General features: G+C 48.0%; 2 protein-coding genes across 2 annotated transcripts; both read right to left on the bottom strand.

Moving 5' to 3' along the window:
• Positions 1–1,651: 1,651 nt before the first annotated feature.
• On the bottom strand, positions 1,652–3,469 carry LOC135526113 (nanos homolog 3-like). The gene has a single exon (XM_064954229.1). It carries the CDS (start codon positions 3,309–3,311, stop codon positions 2,661–2,663), a length of 651 nt encoding a protein of 216 aa, XP_064810301.1. The 5' UTR covers positions 3,312–3,469; the 3' UTR covers positions 1,652–2,660.
• A 469-nt stretch (positions 3,470–3,938) lies between these two features.
• On the bottom strand, positions 3,939–15,254 carry LOC135526108 (afadin- and alpha-actinin-binding protein-like). Its single transcript, XM_064954217.1, has 11 exons — positions 15,108–15,254; positions 13,096–13,164; positions 12,878–13,001; positions 11,352–11,421; positions 11,080–11,200; positions 10,344–10,497; positions 10,108–10,211; positions 7,223–7,384; positions 6,773–6,884; positions 4,449–4,632; positions 3,939–4,103 (listed from the first exon to the last, which is right to left on the bottom strand). Exons 4-11 carry the CDS (start codon positions 11,417–11,419, stop codon positions 4,004–4,006), a joined length of 1,005 nt encoding a protein of 334 aa, XP_064810289.1. The 5' UTR covers positions 11,420–11,421; positions 12,878–13,001; positions 13,096–13,164; positions 15,108–15,254; the 3' UTR covers positions 3,939–4,003.
• Between the last annotated feature and the right edge of the window lie 605 nt (positions 15,255–15,859).

Genomic DNA, 15,859 nt, shown 5'->3' with positions numbered 1-15,859 from the left:
TTGTTTTAAATTTAACTTGACATGTCAGTTAAGAATCAGTTTGAGAACAATGATCCAAGAAAAGTATTAACCCTTGATGAGAACTGAACGTTTGTTTAGTCATATGGACACAACATAATAATAATAGCCGAACGGTCTATACCATCAAATCAAGTGGCATTGTGTCACAGTACGCACTCTGCATTTATAGCTACCATTGCGGAAGAGGACGTGAAATGCTTCTGTGGCTGGCAGAGCTGGACCACTTTATTGCAGTAGTATCTTATAACAATATTCACAACAGCTGGCAGAGCTGGGTCTAAAAGATAAAACAATGTTTATTAAGCATCTCCCACTTTGCGGATGAGTTCAATGTATAGTGCATGACTGAAATTACAGTAGTTCTTTAGCTCGTGGGTATATACATCCATCTCGTGAGATGGTAAATCAGCTCCATCCAAACATTATTAAAGTGGCCAGTGATTCCATGTTGTGTACATCCGCTTCTTTCTCTAAGGTTGTCAGGAGTGGAGCGGCATATACGGCAGTCTGGTAGCTTTGGAAGTTGGCTTTTAAAAATGGCTACCACCCGGTTGGAAGCTGTATACCATTTTAGAGTTATTTCTGTCCTGTGCCTTTCCCTATACTGAGACATCGGTTTGGAACAGTATGTAAGTTACTGTGTTTTGTAGAATGTGTTATAAAATAAATGATCACGAAGGTGAATCAGTTATTGTACATCTCCTCATCTCAGTCGTGTCTCTATGAAACATGTTGCTTTTATAAGAACCAGTCTGAGATGAAGGGAGGTGATAGAAAATAATGCTCTTAAAAGTAGAATGCTCTTTCAGGATTTTCACCGTCCAGACAATGTTTAAAGGTCTTATTTAATTATATGCCCGCCCATGATCTGTAAATGAACATCAAATGGGGTTGATGCTGTAAATGTGAACATGAGTTAATGCCCGGGTGTATGATGCTTAAATGTGCATTTCATCAGTATTCTAATGATGATGCTGTAAATTAACATGAGTTAATGCCCGGGCGTATGATGTAAAAATGTGAACATGAGTTAATGCCCGGGTGTATGATGCTGTAAATTAAACATGACTGTAATGCCCACGTATGATGCTGTAAATGTGAACATGAGTTAAATTTGATCATAAATCATGAGTTAATGCCCGGGCGTATGATGCTGTAAATGTGAACATGAGTTAATGCCTCCACTTCATATTACTCTGACGGTTTATCCTGCAGAGTACGTAATGATTTATAAAAACTACTACTTCAGACCACAGCCCTATATAGTGCACTACTTCAGACCACAGCCCTGTATAGTGCACTACTTCAGACCACAGCCCTATATAGTGCACTACTTCAGACCACAGCCCTATATAGTGCACTACTTTTCACCACAGCGCTATATAGTGCACTACTTCAGACCACAGCCCTATATAGTGCACTACTTCAGACCACAGCCCTATATAGTGCACTACTTCAGACCACAGCCCTATATAGTGCACTACTTTTTACCACAGCCCTATGGCCCCTGATCAAAAGTAGGGCACTATTTAGGAAAAACAATGACATTTGAGACACAAATATGATGTGCAGACAGGGACACCTTTTTAGGGACACCTCGCTGATAATTAAGACACACGACACACAGGAGTAGCCAATGCAGATATTATTGTTATAGAAGACATGTATAATAATAAACAAACATACTATTCAACATGGGGTAGCGCAGTTCTTTAAAGTGAGATTAGACTTAACATTAAAGTCCTGTACAGCCAATGTAAGATGCATCGAGGTTGAAAAGTCAAATTTAAAATAAAATAAAGAACACTTCTAGATCTATTAAAGTAATTCAAATACAAGTATAACAGTTCTTAATAGTAGCTAGCATGGTAAATGAGGAATACAAAGTAGCTCTGCACACCACATCATAAAATAGCAGTTGTCTTGTCAATAGTCATTTTCTTATAATAGTTATTTTAGGCCTGTAGACTTGCAGTTGTACAGTTAGATTAGAGCATGGTCGTTTTAAAGTCAGGAAAACAAGTCTCAAAACAAGACAGCACTTCCGTTTTTTCCTCCCCAAAGTAGCTGGGAGAAACGTGGATAAACGTCGAATTCTGCAATGAGAGTTTGTTGATAAGGGCGGTTCAGTAGGCGACACATTAAGAGGTTGATGTTTTACAAAATCTCATACCAACATGTAAAGACGCAGTTAGTTTGGTCACAGACAGACAGAGACATTTACACTTTAAAGTAAAAAAAAAAAACTCAAACCCAAAATGTGCTGAAAATAAATGCACGGGCACGCAAATAATCACACGTCATAAATACATAGAAATACGCGACAATGGTTGAAAAACACACGAGAAAAAGTCAAGGAAATAAATAATAAAAATCACACGACTAACAGGAAATTACACAGTCTACAAACTTGTCAGCCTGTTCCAAACTGCGTCTAAGCTAAATATTCACTCGTAAATCCTCTTACAATTGTCCGCATACAGTGCGCTAGAGACGCTGAAGAAAGTCTGCAAAACAACAGCCTGAAGTCTCTTCAGCGCTTCTCTAGCTCTGGTCCCACCCATCTCGCAACAACAAGTTGACTATGTTAGTAGCTCTAGAGGGTAGCGCAGTAACGGCCTGGACCAGATCTAGCGCTTCTATGACTTGACATAGACCGAGCTGTAGGTGGTTTCGACTTGGGGACAGAAGCGCTTGGTGTGGGCTTTGGCCTTGGTGGCCCCGCAGAGAGGGCAGATATACTGCCGCAGGTACGGGCACACAACGCCCCCATCCTGGTCCTTTAGACTGTGGGACCCAAACACAGACTCTGACTCTCCGTTGTGTTTGCAGAAGCTGCAGATCTTGCGCTCAGGTGATGACACCTCCTCCGGCGTCTTAGAGCGAGGCTCCCTCATTCTCTCCTTCTGGCCCCGGGTGCCCGCGGAGGATCTGGACGCTGCTGTAGGGGGCTCGGGACACTTGGTGCTGCTCGGACGTAAAGCAGCGTGTTTATGCAAGGGGACGATTTCGGAATCCAGGGGTTCCATTTCGTGCCATAGGGGTGGTGTCGCCACAGGTGTTATCGGTGACAGCAAGGCTCGTGGCGGAAACTCTTCAAATTCCACCATGGTCGACCATATCCCGGAGTCATGACCCTCAACGGTTGACGGTTCTGATGTGAAGTTCCCTAACTGCATCTCCCGCACTGCTTCCGCTAGCTTCATGTAGTCCCGCCACGGTTGAAATCTCCTGTTTTCGGACTCCATGTAACGCGGTAGGTGTTGGAGTTGACAAATCATAGCGTTCATATTCCCAACAGACTAGTGTCTGACAATCAGAATGTGCCAGAATAAAGAAAGCGGTGTCTAAACTTCTGAACAATGCGATGGGTTCAATTTATTGATAACTCGACTGAAGGCAAGCTTGACAACATGCATCTTTGGGCTTTTCCGTGTTGGGGAAAGCAGCCAATAAGATGGTGTCGTGCGCCAGCAGTGCGGAGTCCGTGGCACGCGACAACAGCCAATCAAATGGTTTCAAACTGACAACTGCTAAATTGGCCATTTTAGAAGATCAACTATTTGGGATACAATTTTACACCTCAACAATATTAAAAACTTCAAATATAACTGTTTAATCTATTCTAGGGTCTAAATTGTTAGGACTTAGATTATAATTCTTAGTTATAAGAAGATGTCTTATAATAGCCTATTTTAATAAAATATCACTTAGCGGGTCGCCTTCTTTCGCTGTTAAAATTCAAAACTGCTTCGACTTCCTCGCTGTTCACTACTACCACCATTAAGTTATTGTAGCATTTCTCCTGGCTCATCGAATCATTCCAGTAAACATTAGTAGAGAAGGAACGTGTCAAACAATAAATCTTTATTAATCACACTAAAAAACGATTTCATAAAACACAATAGAAACGACAAAATGAACAACTGAAACAGCCAAAATTATAAAACATACAATGGAAACGACATATAAAACAGCAATACTACTGAAATGACCCGTCCAGGTGAGGACCAGGGGGGGCGAACTGTAGCCTCTCTGCCCCCACATCCCAGCCCTCTGACTGGGCATCACTCTCACTGGACCTGCAGAGTTGGAGGGACAGGGCGGGGTAATGGCAGAATTTATATATATATATATATCACACACACCAATCTACAACGAAAATCCATCTGTAATCATATAAGATCTGTGATAACCTCAATCACTAATAATGATTTCCCTTTGGGGATGATTAATAAAATATCTTACTGAAGAAAGATGACAAAGACTGGATGGATTTAACAGTTTAGTAACTAGGTCCACATCTTAAATGACATCCCATTCCCTATATAGTGGCCTTCTTCTGACCAGGCCCTGGTCAATAACAGAGCACCAACTAGGGAATAGGGGGCCATTTGGAACTGAGCCAGGACATGTCTGGGCCTGACCTGCAGCTGTAGGGCAGTTGGAGGGCAGAGTAGAGCTCTGGGGTGCTGGGCGTGTGAACGTTGACCTTGCCATGAACCTGCAGAGACCCCGATGACCCTAACCAGGGTATGATCCCAGACTCGGCAGAGGAGGGCGTGGCCGGCCGGCAGCCGGACAAGATCATGTGATCAGAATCCGAGAGATCTGAGAGTGCACACAGGAATCCCCCGAAGTGACTAAAATACGATGCTATAGTAAAACCCGTTGTTAGTAAAGCAATAACTATAGTTGAAACCAAACGAGTAACGCTTTTGCAAATATCTAGCAGTATGTAGTGTTCATTGTTGATTATAAACTGGGTAGTTGGAGCCTAAATACTGATTGGCTGAAAGACATGGTATATCAGACATTTTGTTATTTTACCTTTATTTTACCAGGCAAGTCAGTGTTAAGAAAATAAAAACAAATTCTTATTTTCAATGACGGCCTAGGAACAGTGGGTTAACTGCCTGTTCAGGGGCAGAACGACAGATTTGTACCTTGTCAGCTCGGGGATTCCAACTTGCAACCTTCCGGTTACTAGTCCAACGCTCTAACCACTAGGCTACGCTGCCTCCCCACATGTACCATGAGTATGACAAAAACAAAGTAACATTTACGTTGGTGACCAGTTTATAACAGCAGTAAGGCACCTCAGGGGGTTGTGGTTTATGGACAATATTTGACATTTAACAAGTCAGATAAGAACAAATTCTTATTTACAACGGAAGGCCAATATTTGACATTTAACAAGTCAGATAAGAACAAATTCCTATTTACAACGGAAGGCCAATATTTGACATTTAACAAGTCAGATAAGAACAAATTCTTATTTACAACGGAAGGCCAATATTTTACATTTAACGAGTCAGATAAGAACAAATTCTTATTTACAACGGAAGGACAATATTTTACATTTAACAAGTCAGATAAGAACAAATTCTTCTTTACAGTGGACGGCCTACCGCGGCCAAACCCGGACAATTGTGCGCCATCCTATGGGACTCCCAATCACGGCCGGTAGTGTAGTGACGCATCAGCCCTGAGATGCAGTGCCTTAGACCGCTGCGCCACTCGGGAATCCCCAATATACACTATTTGACAAAAGTATGTGGACACCACTTCAAATTAGTAGCTTTGGCTTTCTCCGCCACGTTCGTTGCTGACAGCTGTATAAAATCGAGCACACAGCCATGCAATCTCCATAGACAAACATTGGCAGTAGAATGGCCCAACTGACTTTCAACATGGCACAGTGATTGGATGCTACCTTTCCAACAAGTCAGTCCCTCAAATTTCTTCCCTGCCAGAGCTGCTCCTTTCAACTAAGTGCCGTTATTGTGAAGTGGAAACATCTAGGAGCAACAACGGCTCAGCCGCAAAGTGGTAGGCCACGCAAGCTCACAGAACGGGACCACCGAGTGCTGAGGCACGTAGCGAGGAAAAAATAGTCTGTTGTCCTTGGTTGCAACAGTCACTAATAAGTTCCAAACTGCCTCTAGAAGCACCATCAACACAATAACTGTTCGTCGGGAGCTTCACGAAGTGGGTTTCCATGGCCGAGCAGCCGCACACAAGCTTAGGATCACCATACACAGTGGTGTAAAGCTCACTGCCATTAGACTCTGGAGCAGTGGAAATGCGTTCTCTAGAGTGATGAATCACGCTTCACCATCTGGCAGTCCGACGGACTAATCTGGGTTTGGAGGATGCCAGGAGAACGCTACCAGCCCCAATGTATAGGGCCAACTGTAAAGTTTGGTGGTGGAGGAATAATGTTCTGGGGCTGTTTTTCATGGTTCGGGCTAGGCGCCCTAGTTCCAGTGAAGGGAAATCTTAATGCTACAGCATACAATGACATTCTAGACGATTCTGCGCTTCCAACTTTGTGGCAACAGTTTGGGGAAGGCCCTTTCCTGTTTCAGCATGACAATGCCCCTGTGCACAAAGTAAGGTCCATACAGAAATGGTTTGCCGAGATCAGTGTGGAAGAACTTGATTGGCCTGCTCAGAGCCCTGACCTTAACCTCATCGAAGACCTTAGGGAAAATTTGGAACTCCGACTATGAGCCAGGCCTAATTGTCCAACAGAGCCCGACCTCACTAATGCTCATGGGTGAATGGAAGTAAGTCCCTGCAGCAATGTTCCAACATCTATTGGAAAGCCTTCCCAGAAGACTGGAGGGGGACCAACTCCATATTAATGCCCATGATTTTGGAATGAGATGTTTGACCAACAGGTGTTCACATACTTCTGGTCATGTATATACAGTAGATGTATAGAACAAGATTTATGCTGACTCACTGAGGACGGTGCTCTCTCTCCTGTTGTGACGCTGCAACGTCCTCCCAAACGGAGAGTCAAACAGATACTGCTGCTTCACCACACAGGCCCTCTGCTGCTCAAACTCACGTCTCTGCACACACACACACACACACACACACACACACTGCAGTATTTTTTCAAATTACAAGCATTTCACTACACTTGCAATAACATCTGCTAACCATGTATGTGACCAATAAAAATGTGAATTGATTTGAGACACTAAGTACGTAATAAAATAATCACAGTCAAACACTTCACTAAGAGGGGTTGGGTTAAATGCAGAAGACACACTTCAGGTGACTGCATTCAGTTGTACAACTGACCAGGTATCCCCCTTTCCCTAACCACCCATCCCTCTAATCTTTCTTTCAATACAAGGAGCCAGTTTTCACAACCCTCCCCTTTCCTGTCTCTCCCGTCCCTCACCTCGTGGCCCAATCGGATGGCGGCGTCGGTGAAGGCCCGTCTCTCCCAATGGAAGCTCCGCTTCTGGTGTTCTAGCTCCGCCCAGCTGTCCTGAAGCCGCTCCCACTCTTCCAGGAAGTAGCAGTCTGTCAGAGCGGCCGGGACCGGAGTGATCACACTGTCCTGGGGAGGGGGAGATTACATGGGGAAATGGGGAGGGGAGGTAGGTAGAGATGGAGGAGAGGAGAAAGAGGGGCATGGGGAGAGAGAGGGCACGGAAGAAGGGGGATGACACGGGAGAAGGGGGATGACACGGAGAGGGGGATGAAGGGGGATGACACGGGAGAAGGGGGATGACGCGGGAGAAGGGGATGACGCGGGAGAAGGGGGATGACACGGGAGAAGGGGGATGACGCGGGAGAAGGGGATGACGCGGGAGAAGGGGGATGACGCGGGAGAAGGGGGATGACGCGGGAGAAGGGGGATGACGCGGGAGAAGGGGGATGACGCGGGAGAAGGGGGATGACGCGGGAGAAGGGGGATGACACGGGAGAAGGGGGATGACACGGGAGAAGGGGGATGACACGGGAGAAGGGGGATGACACGGGAGAAGGGGGATGACACGGGAGAAGGGGGATGACACGGGAGAAGGGGGATGACACGGAGAAGGGGGATGACACGGAGAAGGGGGATGACACGGAGAAGGGGGATGGCAGGGAGAAGGGGGATGGCACGGGAGAAGGGGGATGACGCGGAGAAGGGGGATGACGCGGGAGAAGGGGGATGACGCGGAGAAGGGGGATGACGCGGAGAAGGGGGATGACGCGGAGAAGGGGATGACGCGGAGAAGGGGGATGACGCGGAGAAGGGGGATGACGCGGAGAAGGGGGATGGCACGGGAGAAGGGGGATGGCACGGGAGAAGGGGGATGGCACGGAGAAGGGGGATGGCACGGGAGAAGGGGGATGGCACGGGAGAAGGGGGATGACACGGAGAAGGGGGATGACACGGAGAAGGGGGATGACACGGAGAAGGGGGATGGCACGGGAGAAGGGGGATGGCACGGGAGAAGGGGGATGGCACGGGAGAAGGGGGATGGCACGGGAGAAGGGGGATGGCACGGGAGAAGGGGGATGACACGGAGAAGGGGGATGGCACGGGAGAAGGGGGATGACACGGGAGAAGGGGGATGACGGGAGAAGGGGGATGACGCGGAGAAGGGGGATGACGCGGAGAAGGGGGATGACGCGGAGAAGGGGGATGACACGGAGAAGGGGGATGACGGAGAAGGGGGATGGCACGGGAGAAGGGGGATGACACGGGAGAAGGGGGATGACACGGGAGAAGGGGGATGGCACGGAGAAGGGGGATGGCACGGGAGAAGGGGGATGACACGGGAGAAGGGGGATGACACGGAGAAGGGGGATGACACGGAGAAGGGGGATGACACGGAGAAGGGGGATGACACGGAGAAGGGGGATGACACGGAGAAGGGGGATGACACGGAGAAGGGGGATGACACGGAGAAGGGGGATGACACGGAGAAGGGGGATGACACGGAGAAGGGGGATGACACGGAGAGGGGGAAGGGGGATGACACGGAGAAGGGGGATGACACGGAGAAGGGGGATGACACGGAGAAGGGGGATGACACGGAGAAGGGGGATGACACGGAGAAGGGGGATGACACGGGAGAAGGGGGATGACACGGAGAAGGGGGATGACACGGAGAAGGGGGATGACACGGAGAAGGGGGATGACACGGGAAAAGGGGGATGACACGGGAGAAGGGGGATGACACGGGAGAAGGGGGATGACACGGGAGAAGGGGGATGACACGGAGAAGGGGGATGACACGGAGAAGGGGGATGGCACGGAGAAGGGGGATGACACGGAGAAGGGGGATGACACGGAGAAGGGGGATGACACAGAAGAAGGGGGATGACGTGGAGAACCAGAGAGAAAGATAACTATGTAACTTTGTCCAAAACGTCAAAGCTCGTCTTCGCTGCCAAGTTAATGCCTCGACCAGCTCAGCAGATTAACATTCCTGGGTTTCACAGGTTGGAACCCAGCTGGTCACATACGTGTGTTTCTATGAACGCCAGTGTGTGTCGGTTTCTTCAGTAACGAGCCGTAACATTGTAGCGCGTGTCGGTTTCTTGAGTAACTAGCCATAACATTGTAGTGTGTGTCGGTTTCTTTAATAACTAGCCATAACATTGTAGCGTGTCGGTTAATATAGTAATTAGCCGCAACATTGTAGCGTGTCGGTTTCTATAGTAATTAGCCGCAACATTGTAGCGTGTGTCGGTTTCTATAGTAACTAGCCGTAACATTGTAGCGCGTGTCGGTTTCTATAGTAATTAACCGCAACATTGTAGCGCGTGTCGGTTTCTTTAGTAACTAGCCATAACATTGTAGTGTGTGTCGGTTTCTTTAATAACTAGCCATAACATTGTAGCGTGTCGGTTTCTATAGTAATTAGCCGCAACATTGTAGCGCGTGTCGGTTTCTATAGTAACTAGCCGTAACATTGTAGCGCGTGTCGGTTTCTATAGTAATTAGCCGCAACATTGTAGCGTGTCGGTTTCTATAGTAACAAGCTGTAACATTGTAGCGCGTGTCGGTTTCTTCAGTAACTAGCGATAACATTTTAGCGTGTGTCGGTTTCTTTAGTAACTAGCAATAACATTTTAGCACGTGTCGGTTTCTTCAGTAACGAGCCATAACATTGTAGCGAGTCGGTTTCTTCAGTAACGAGCCGTAACATTGTAGCGTGTCGGTTTCTTCAGTAACGAGCCGTAACATTGTAGCGAGTCGGTTTCTTCAGTAACGAGCCGTAACATTGTAGCGAGTCGGTTTCTTCAGTAACGAGCCGTAACATTGTAGCGGGTATAGTCCACCTGTAGTAGATGCTGCTGCAGTTTGACCAACTGTTGACTCTGATCCAACTCTGTCTCTAGCTGGGCCAATAGCTTATCCTGGTCGGTCCCCACAGCCACGTGACCTAAACACACAAAAACCACTGAATATGTCTTTAGTCATAAACAAATTCATGTTTATCTCCTACAAGTCGCTGTGTTCGTCCAAAATGTTCATAAGTGGTGCACTACGTAGGTGCCGCTTCATCCCCTCTCACCCTGACTCAGGAGGTCACCTAGTCTCCTCTGCACACGCTTCCATCCCTGGAACACACCCCCTGTCACATGTTCGCCCAGGGACTCCTCTGACTGGACCAGCATCTTGGCGCTGTCTGGGTCCTCTTCCTGGTCACCCACAGTGTCCAATAGGGTCTGTGGGAAAAGTGACAAAGTAGTAGGTTTCGGCCAATCAGCTCAATCCTCTCACCATACCCAGGGTTGGGTTCAGTTGCCAAATATTGCAGATAGAAATGCCATGAATAGAGCTGAGAGGATTTCATGCATCGAGGGGCATTTTAGTTTTACATAACATGTTTACAGCTGAATGTTCCAAAATGTTCTCCCCTGCTGTCCGTGCACAAGTTTCAGTTCCCATCCGTAGCCCCTTCCTCCACCCCAAGACCCCGCCCCGTCCTCCTCCACCCCAAGACCCCGCCCTCCTCCACCCCAAGACCCCGCCCCTTCCTCCTCCACCCCAAGACCCCGCCCCTTCCTCCACCCCGCCCCGACCTGCCCCACCTGGTCCTGGGAACCAGGATGTGTTAGTACTAAGGCACCCCTTTGGTGGAGACCTCTCCCCAGGACCAGGAAACACACCGGGAGGGGTTCCCCTAGGTACAGGTCTAGGACCAGCATCCCCTCCCCCAGTCATAACCTTAAATCATTAGTGGAGGAAATGCAAAACCGTGTCTAGGGCCACCGTCACCCTGCTCTGAGCTATAGGAGCCGTCTAACCCGTTCCATGTCTGCTCTGAGCGCGTGCAGTAGCGTGGTGAGTTTGTGTCGGAGCTTCATGGCCTCCCTTAACTCCGCCTCTCGCCGCTCCAGCATCACACGTAGCGCTGCCTCCTCCTTCCTGGGGGGGGGGGGGGGGTAAATCAGGTGCATTAGTGCTGTGCTGGAACAGAAGCCTGCGTCTCAATCTCCTGGATCAGAATAGGTGATCTCTGGGGTTCCAACCGGAGTCCACAGCCCCAGTAGTCAACAGTAGTGCACTATGCCTCTACCTTCCGTTGGTCCTGGCTGGTCTGTCCCTCTTCACCTGACCTCTGGGCACCGGGTTCAACAGCTCCATGGCTACAGAGAGAGAGACAAGGATGCAGTTAAGCCCCGCTCTCGTCAACATATCCATCAACAAATTGGCGAGGGCACTAGAACAGTCTGCAGCACCCGGCCTCACCCGACTAGAATCCAAAGTCAAACGTCAACTGTTTGCTGATGACCTGGTGCTTCTGTCACCAAACAAGGAGGGCCTACAACAGCACCTCTCTCTTCTACACAGATTCTGCCAGACCTGGGCCCTGACAGACCTGGGCCCTGACAGACCTGGGCCCTGACAGACCTGGGCCCTGACAGTAAATCTCAGTAAGACAAAAATAACGGTGTTCCAAAAAGGACAGTTGAGCTAACGTAGGCTAATGCGATTAGCATGAGGTTCTAAGTAACAAGAACATTTCCCAGGACATAGACATATCTGATATTGGCTGAAAGCTTAAATTCTTGTTAATCTAACTGCACTGTCCAATTTACAGTTGCTATGACAGTGAAAATACCATGGTATTGTTTGAGAAGAGTGCACAGTTTTGAACTGGAAAAGTTGTTAAACAAATTAGGCACATTTGGGCAGTCTTAATACAACATTTTGAACAGAAATTCAATGATTCATTGGATAAGTCAAACTTTACATACACTGCTGCCATCTAGTGGCCATAATCTAAATTGCACCCGGGCTGGAATAATACATTACCTTTATTTTATTTAACCAGGCAAGTCAGTTCAGAACAAATTCTTATTTTCAATGACGGCCTAGGAACAGTGGGTTAACTGCCTGTTCAGGGGCAGAACGACAGATTTTGTACCTTGTCAGCTTGGGGATTTGAACTTGCAATCTTTCGGTTACTAGTCCAATGCTCTAACCACTAGGCTACACTGCCGCCCCATTATTATGGCCTTTCTCTTGCATTTCAAAGATAGTTTTTTTTAACAAACATTAAATTCCATTGTGTTACCTTTTACCAGATCTACTGTGTGATATTCTCCTACATTCATTTCACAAAGTGTTTCCTTTCAGATGGTTTCAGGAATATCCACATCCTTGCTTCAGGACCTGAGCTACAGCCAGTTAGATTTGGCTCATTTTAGGCAAAAATTGAAAAAAAAAACAAAGTGGAAGATCTTTCAAGCCAATAAGAAACAGTTAAATATATTACTGTCATTTATTTACAAGGACTGAATGCTAAGGTTACCTTGGTTGCTAGCAACTTCAATTAGCACCGAGGTGTGACGCGAGGGGTCAAAGCTCATGAGCCCAACAACAGCAGGAGAGTTTCACAGCCTCCCCCCACCCCAAATGCAGAGGCCTTTGAGGCCCTCTCCCTCTGTGCAGAGGTCATTACAATAGGTAGGTAGAAGGAGAGTGACAGAACGGTGTGTGGGTTTAAGATTAGGAGAAATGTAGAGAGAAAGATGGAGTGGGATAGAATATGAGAGGGCACATTGAGTGTGAGAGAGATGGTTAGACAGAGATCCTTACAGGCGCCTCTCTCTCTGTGTCTCTCTGCCAGTTGGGTTAGTCTCTCCTTCAGTCTGGCGCTGTGCTGCTCTCTACGCCTCAACTCTGACCCCTGCTGGTTACACCGACACTGCAGGCTGGAACCCTTCAGAGTGTGTGTGTGAAATAGAGCAGAGGGAAATGGTTATTCATCAACATGGTTGATATTTTCCATCAAACTCATGATACATGAGACACACCTTCTCTCTCTCGCGTCTCAGTGCATCCTGTAGTCTGGCAACGTGCTGATTTCTCTCAACCAGTTGCTCCTGTGAACAAAACACTATTTTTTTAATCAACCCATATTTTACCAGGTAAGTTAACGGAGATCACATTCTCATTTACAGCAATGACCTGGGGAATGGAGGGGGGTATGAATGAGCCCTATCTAAACTGGGGATGATTAGGGGGCCATGATGGTATGAGGGCCAGATTGGGAATTTAGCCAGGACACCAGGGTTAACACCTCTACTCTTACGATGAGTCCCATGGGATCTTCTTTCCTTGTCTCTCAGATCGTTCACAGCTTTGTGGAAGTTACCTGTGGCGCTGATGTTTAGGCCGAGGTACATACATCCCATCCGAAAGACAGCACAGGGCAATGTCCCCTATCACTGCCCTGGGGCATTGGGATATTTTTTTAGACCAGAGGAAAGAGTGGGGCCTATTGGTCCTCCAACACCACTTCAGCAGCATCTGGTCTCCCATCCAGGGACCAGATGCTTGAGAAGCCAGGGATGCAGGGTGCTATGCTGCTGGCATGAGTTGTTAACACAGTAAAACACACTATTCTATCACTCGCATTCTCACCTGACTGACTCTCAAACCCACAGGTGGTGAGGGTAGGCAACAACATCTCCACCCCGCTGATCCTCAACACTGGGGCCCCACAAGGGTGCGTTCTGAGCCCTCTCCTGTACTCCCTGTTCACCCACGACTGCGCGGCCACGCACGCCTCCAACTCAATCATCAAGTTTGCGGACGACACAACAGTGGTAGGCTTGATTACCAACAACGTCGAGATGGCCTACAGGGAGGAGGTGAGGGCCCTCGGAGTGTGGTGTCAGGACAATAACCTCACACTCAATGTCAACAAATCTAAGGAGATGATTGTGGACTTCAGGAAACAGCAGAGGGAACACCCCCCTATCCACATCGATGGAACAGTAGTGGAGAGGGTAGTAAGTTAAGTTCCTCGACATACACATCACAGACAAACTGAATTGGTCCACTCACACAGACAGCATCGTGAAGAAGGCGCAGCAGCGCCTCTTCAACCTCAGGAGGCTGAAGAAATTCGGCTTGTCACCAAAAGCACTCACAAACTTCTACAGATGCACAATCGAGAGCATCCTGGCGGGCTGTATCACCGCCTGGTACGGCAACTGCTCCGCCCACAACCGTAAAGCTCTCCAGAGGGTAGTGAGGTCTGCACAACGCATCACCGGGGGCAAACTACCTGCCCTCCAGGACACCTACACCACCCGATGTTACAGGAAGGCCATAAAGATCATCAAGGACAACACCCACCCGAGCCACTGCCTGTTCACCCCGCTATCATCCAGAAGGCGAGGTCAGTACAGGTACATCAAAGCAGGGACCGAGAGACTGAAAAACAGCTTCTATCTCAAGGCCATCAGACTGTTAAACAGCCACCACTAACATTGAGTGGCTGCTGCCAACTCACTGACACTGACTCAACTCCAGCCACTTTAATAATGGGAATTGATGGGAAATGTAAAATATATCACTAGCCACTTTAAACAATGCTACCTAATATAATGTTTACATACCCTACATTATTCATCTCATAGGCATACGTATATACTGTACTCTATATCATCTACTGCATCCTTATGTAATACATGTATCACTAGCCACTTTAACTATGCCACTTTGTTTACATACTCATCTCATATGTATATACTGTACTCGATACCATCTACTGTATCTTGCCTATGCTGCTCTGCACCATCACTCATTCATATCTTTATGTACATATTCTTTATCCCCTTACACTGTGTATAAGGAATTAGTTTTGGAATTGTTAGTTAGATTACTTGCTGGTTATTACTGTATTGTTGGAACTAGAAGCACAAGCATTTCACTACACTCACATTAACATCTGCTAACCATGTGTATGTGACAAATAACATTTGATTTGATTGGACAAAGTTAATTTGTTAAGTACACACCACACGCACAAGCTTACCCCAAGGGAGGGCCCTGTCTCTCTGTGCTCGTCCCTGCCAGACCACCAGGAGGCATGGAGAGACAGGTTACTGAGAGGAGGGCTGGGCCCCCCATGGAGGAGGTATGTGTCCTGGAGGTCTGGAGACAGAGAGAGAGGAGAGGGGGAGGGGTGGTATGAGGAGAGGGGAGGGAGGGAGGGGGTGGTATGAGGAGAGGGGGAGGGAGGGAGAGACAGGTTACTGAGAGGAGGGCTGGGCTCCCCATGGAGGAGGTATGTGTCCTGGAGGTCTGGAGACAGAGAGAGAGGGGAGGGAGGGAGGGGTTGGTATGAGTAGAGAGAGGGAGGGAGGGGTTGGTATGAGTAGAGAGAGGGAGGGAGGGGTTGGCATGAGTAGAGAGAGGGAGGGAGGGGTTGGTATGAGTAGAGAGAGGGAGGGAGGGGTTGGTATGAGTAGAGAGAGGGAGGGAAGGGTTGGTATGAGTAGAGAGAGGGAGGGAGGGGTTGGTATGAGTAGAGAGAGGGAGGGAGGGGTTGGTATGAGTAGAGAGAGGGAGGGAGGGGTTGGTATGAGTAGAGAGAGGGAGGGAGGGGGTTGGTATGAGTAGAGAGGGGGAGGGAGGGGTTGGTATGAGTAGAGAGGGAGGGGTTGGTATGAGTAGAGAGAGGGAGGAGGGGTTGGTATGAGTAGAAAGAGGGAGGGAGGGGTTGGTATGAGTAGGGAGAGAGAGGGAGGGTGTGTTATGAGTAGAGAGAGGGAGGGAGGGGGTGTT

This window comes from Oncorhynchus masou, chromosome 5 (assembly GCF_036934945.1).
Source record: "Oncorhynchus masou masou isolate Uvic2021 chromosome 5, UVic_Omas_1.1, whole genome shotgun sequence".
Taxonomy (NCBI): domain Eukaryota; kingdom Metazoa; phylum Chordata; class Actinopteri; order Salmoniformes; family Salmonidae; genus Oncorhynchus; species Oncorhynchus masou.
The sequence above is the reverse complement of the archived record's forward strand: the minus strand, read 5'-3'. Positions and strand labels throughout refer to the sequence as shown.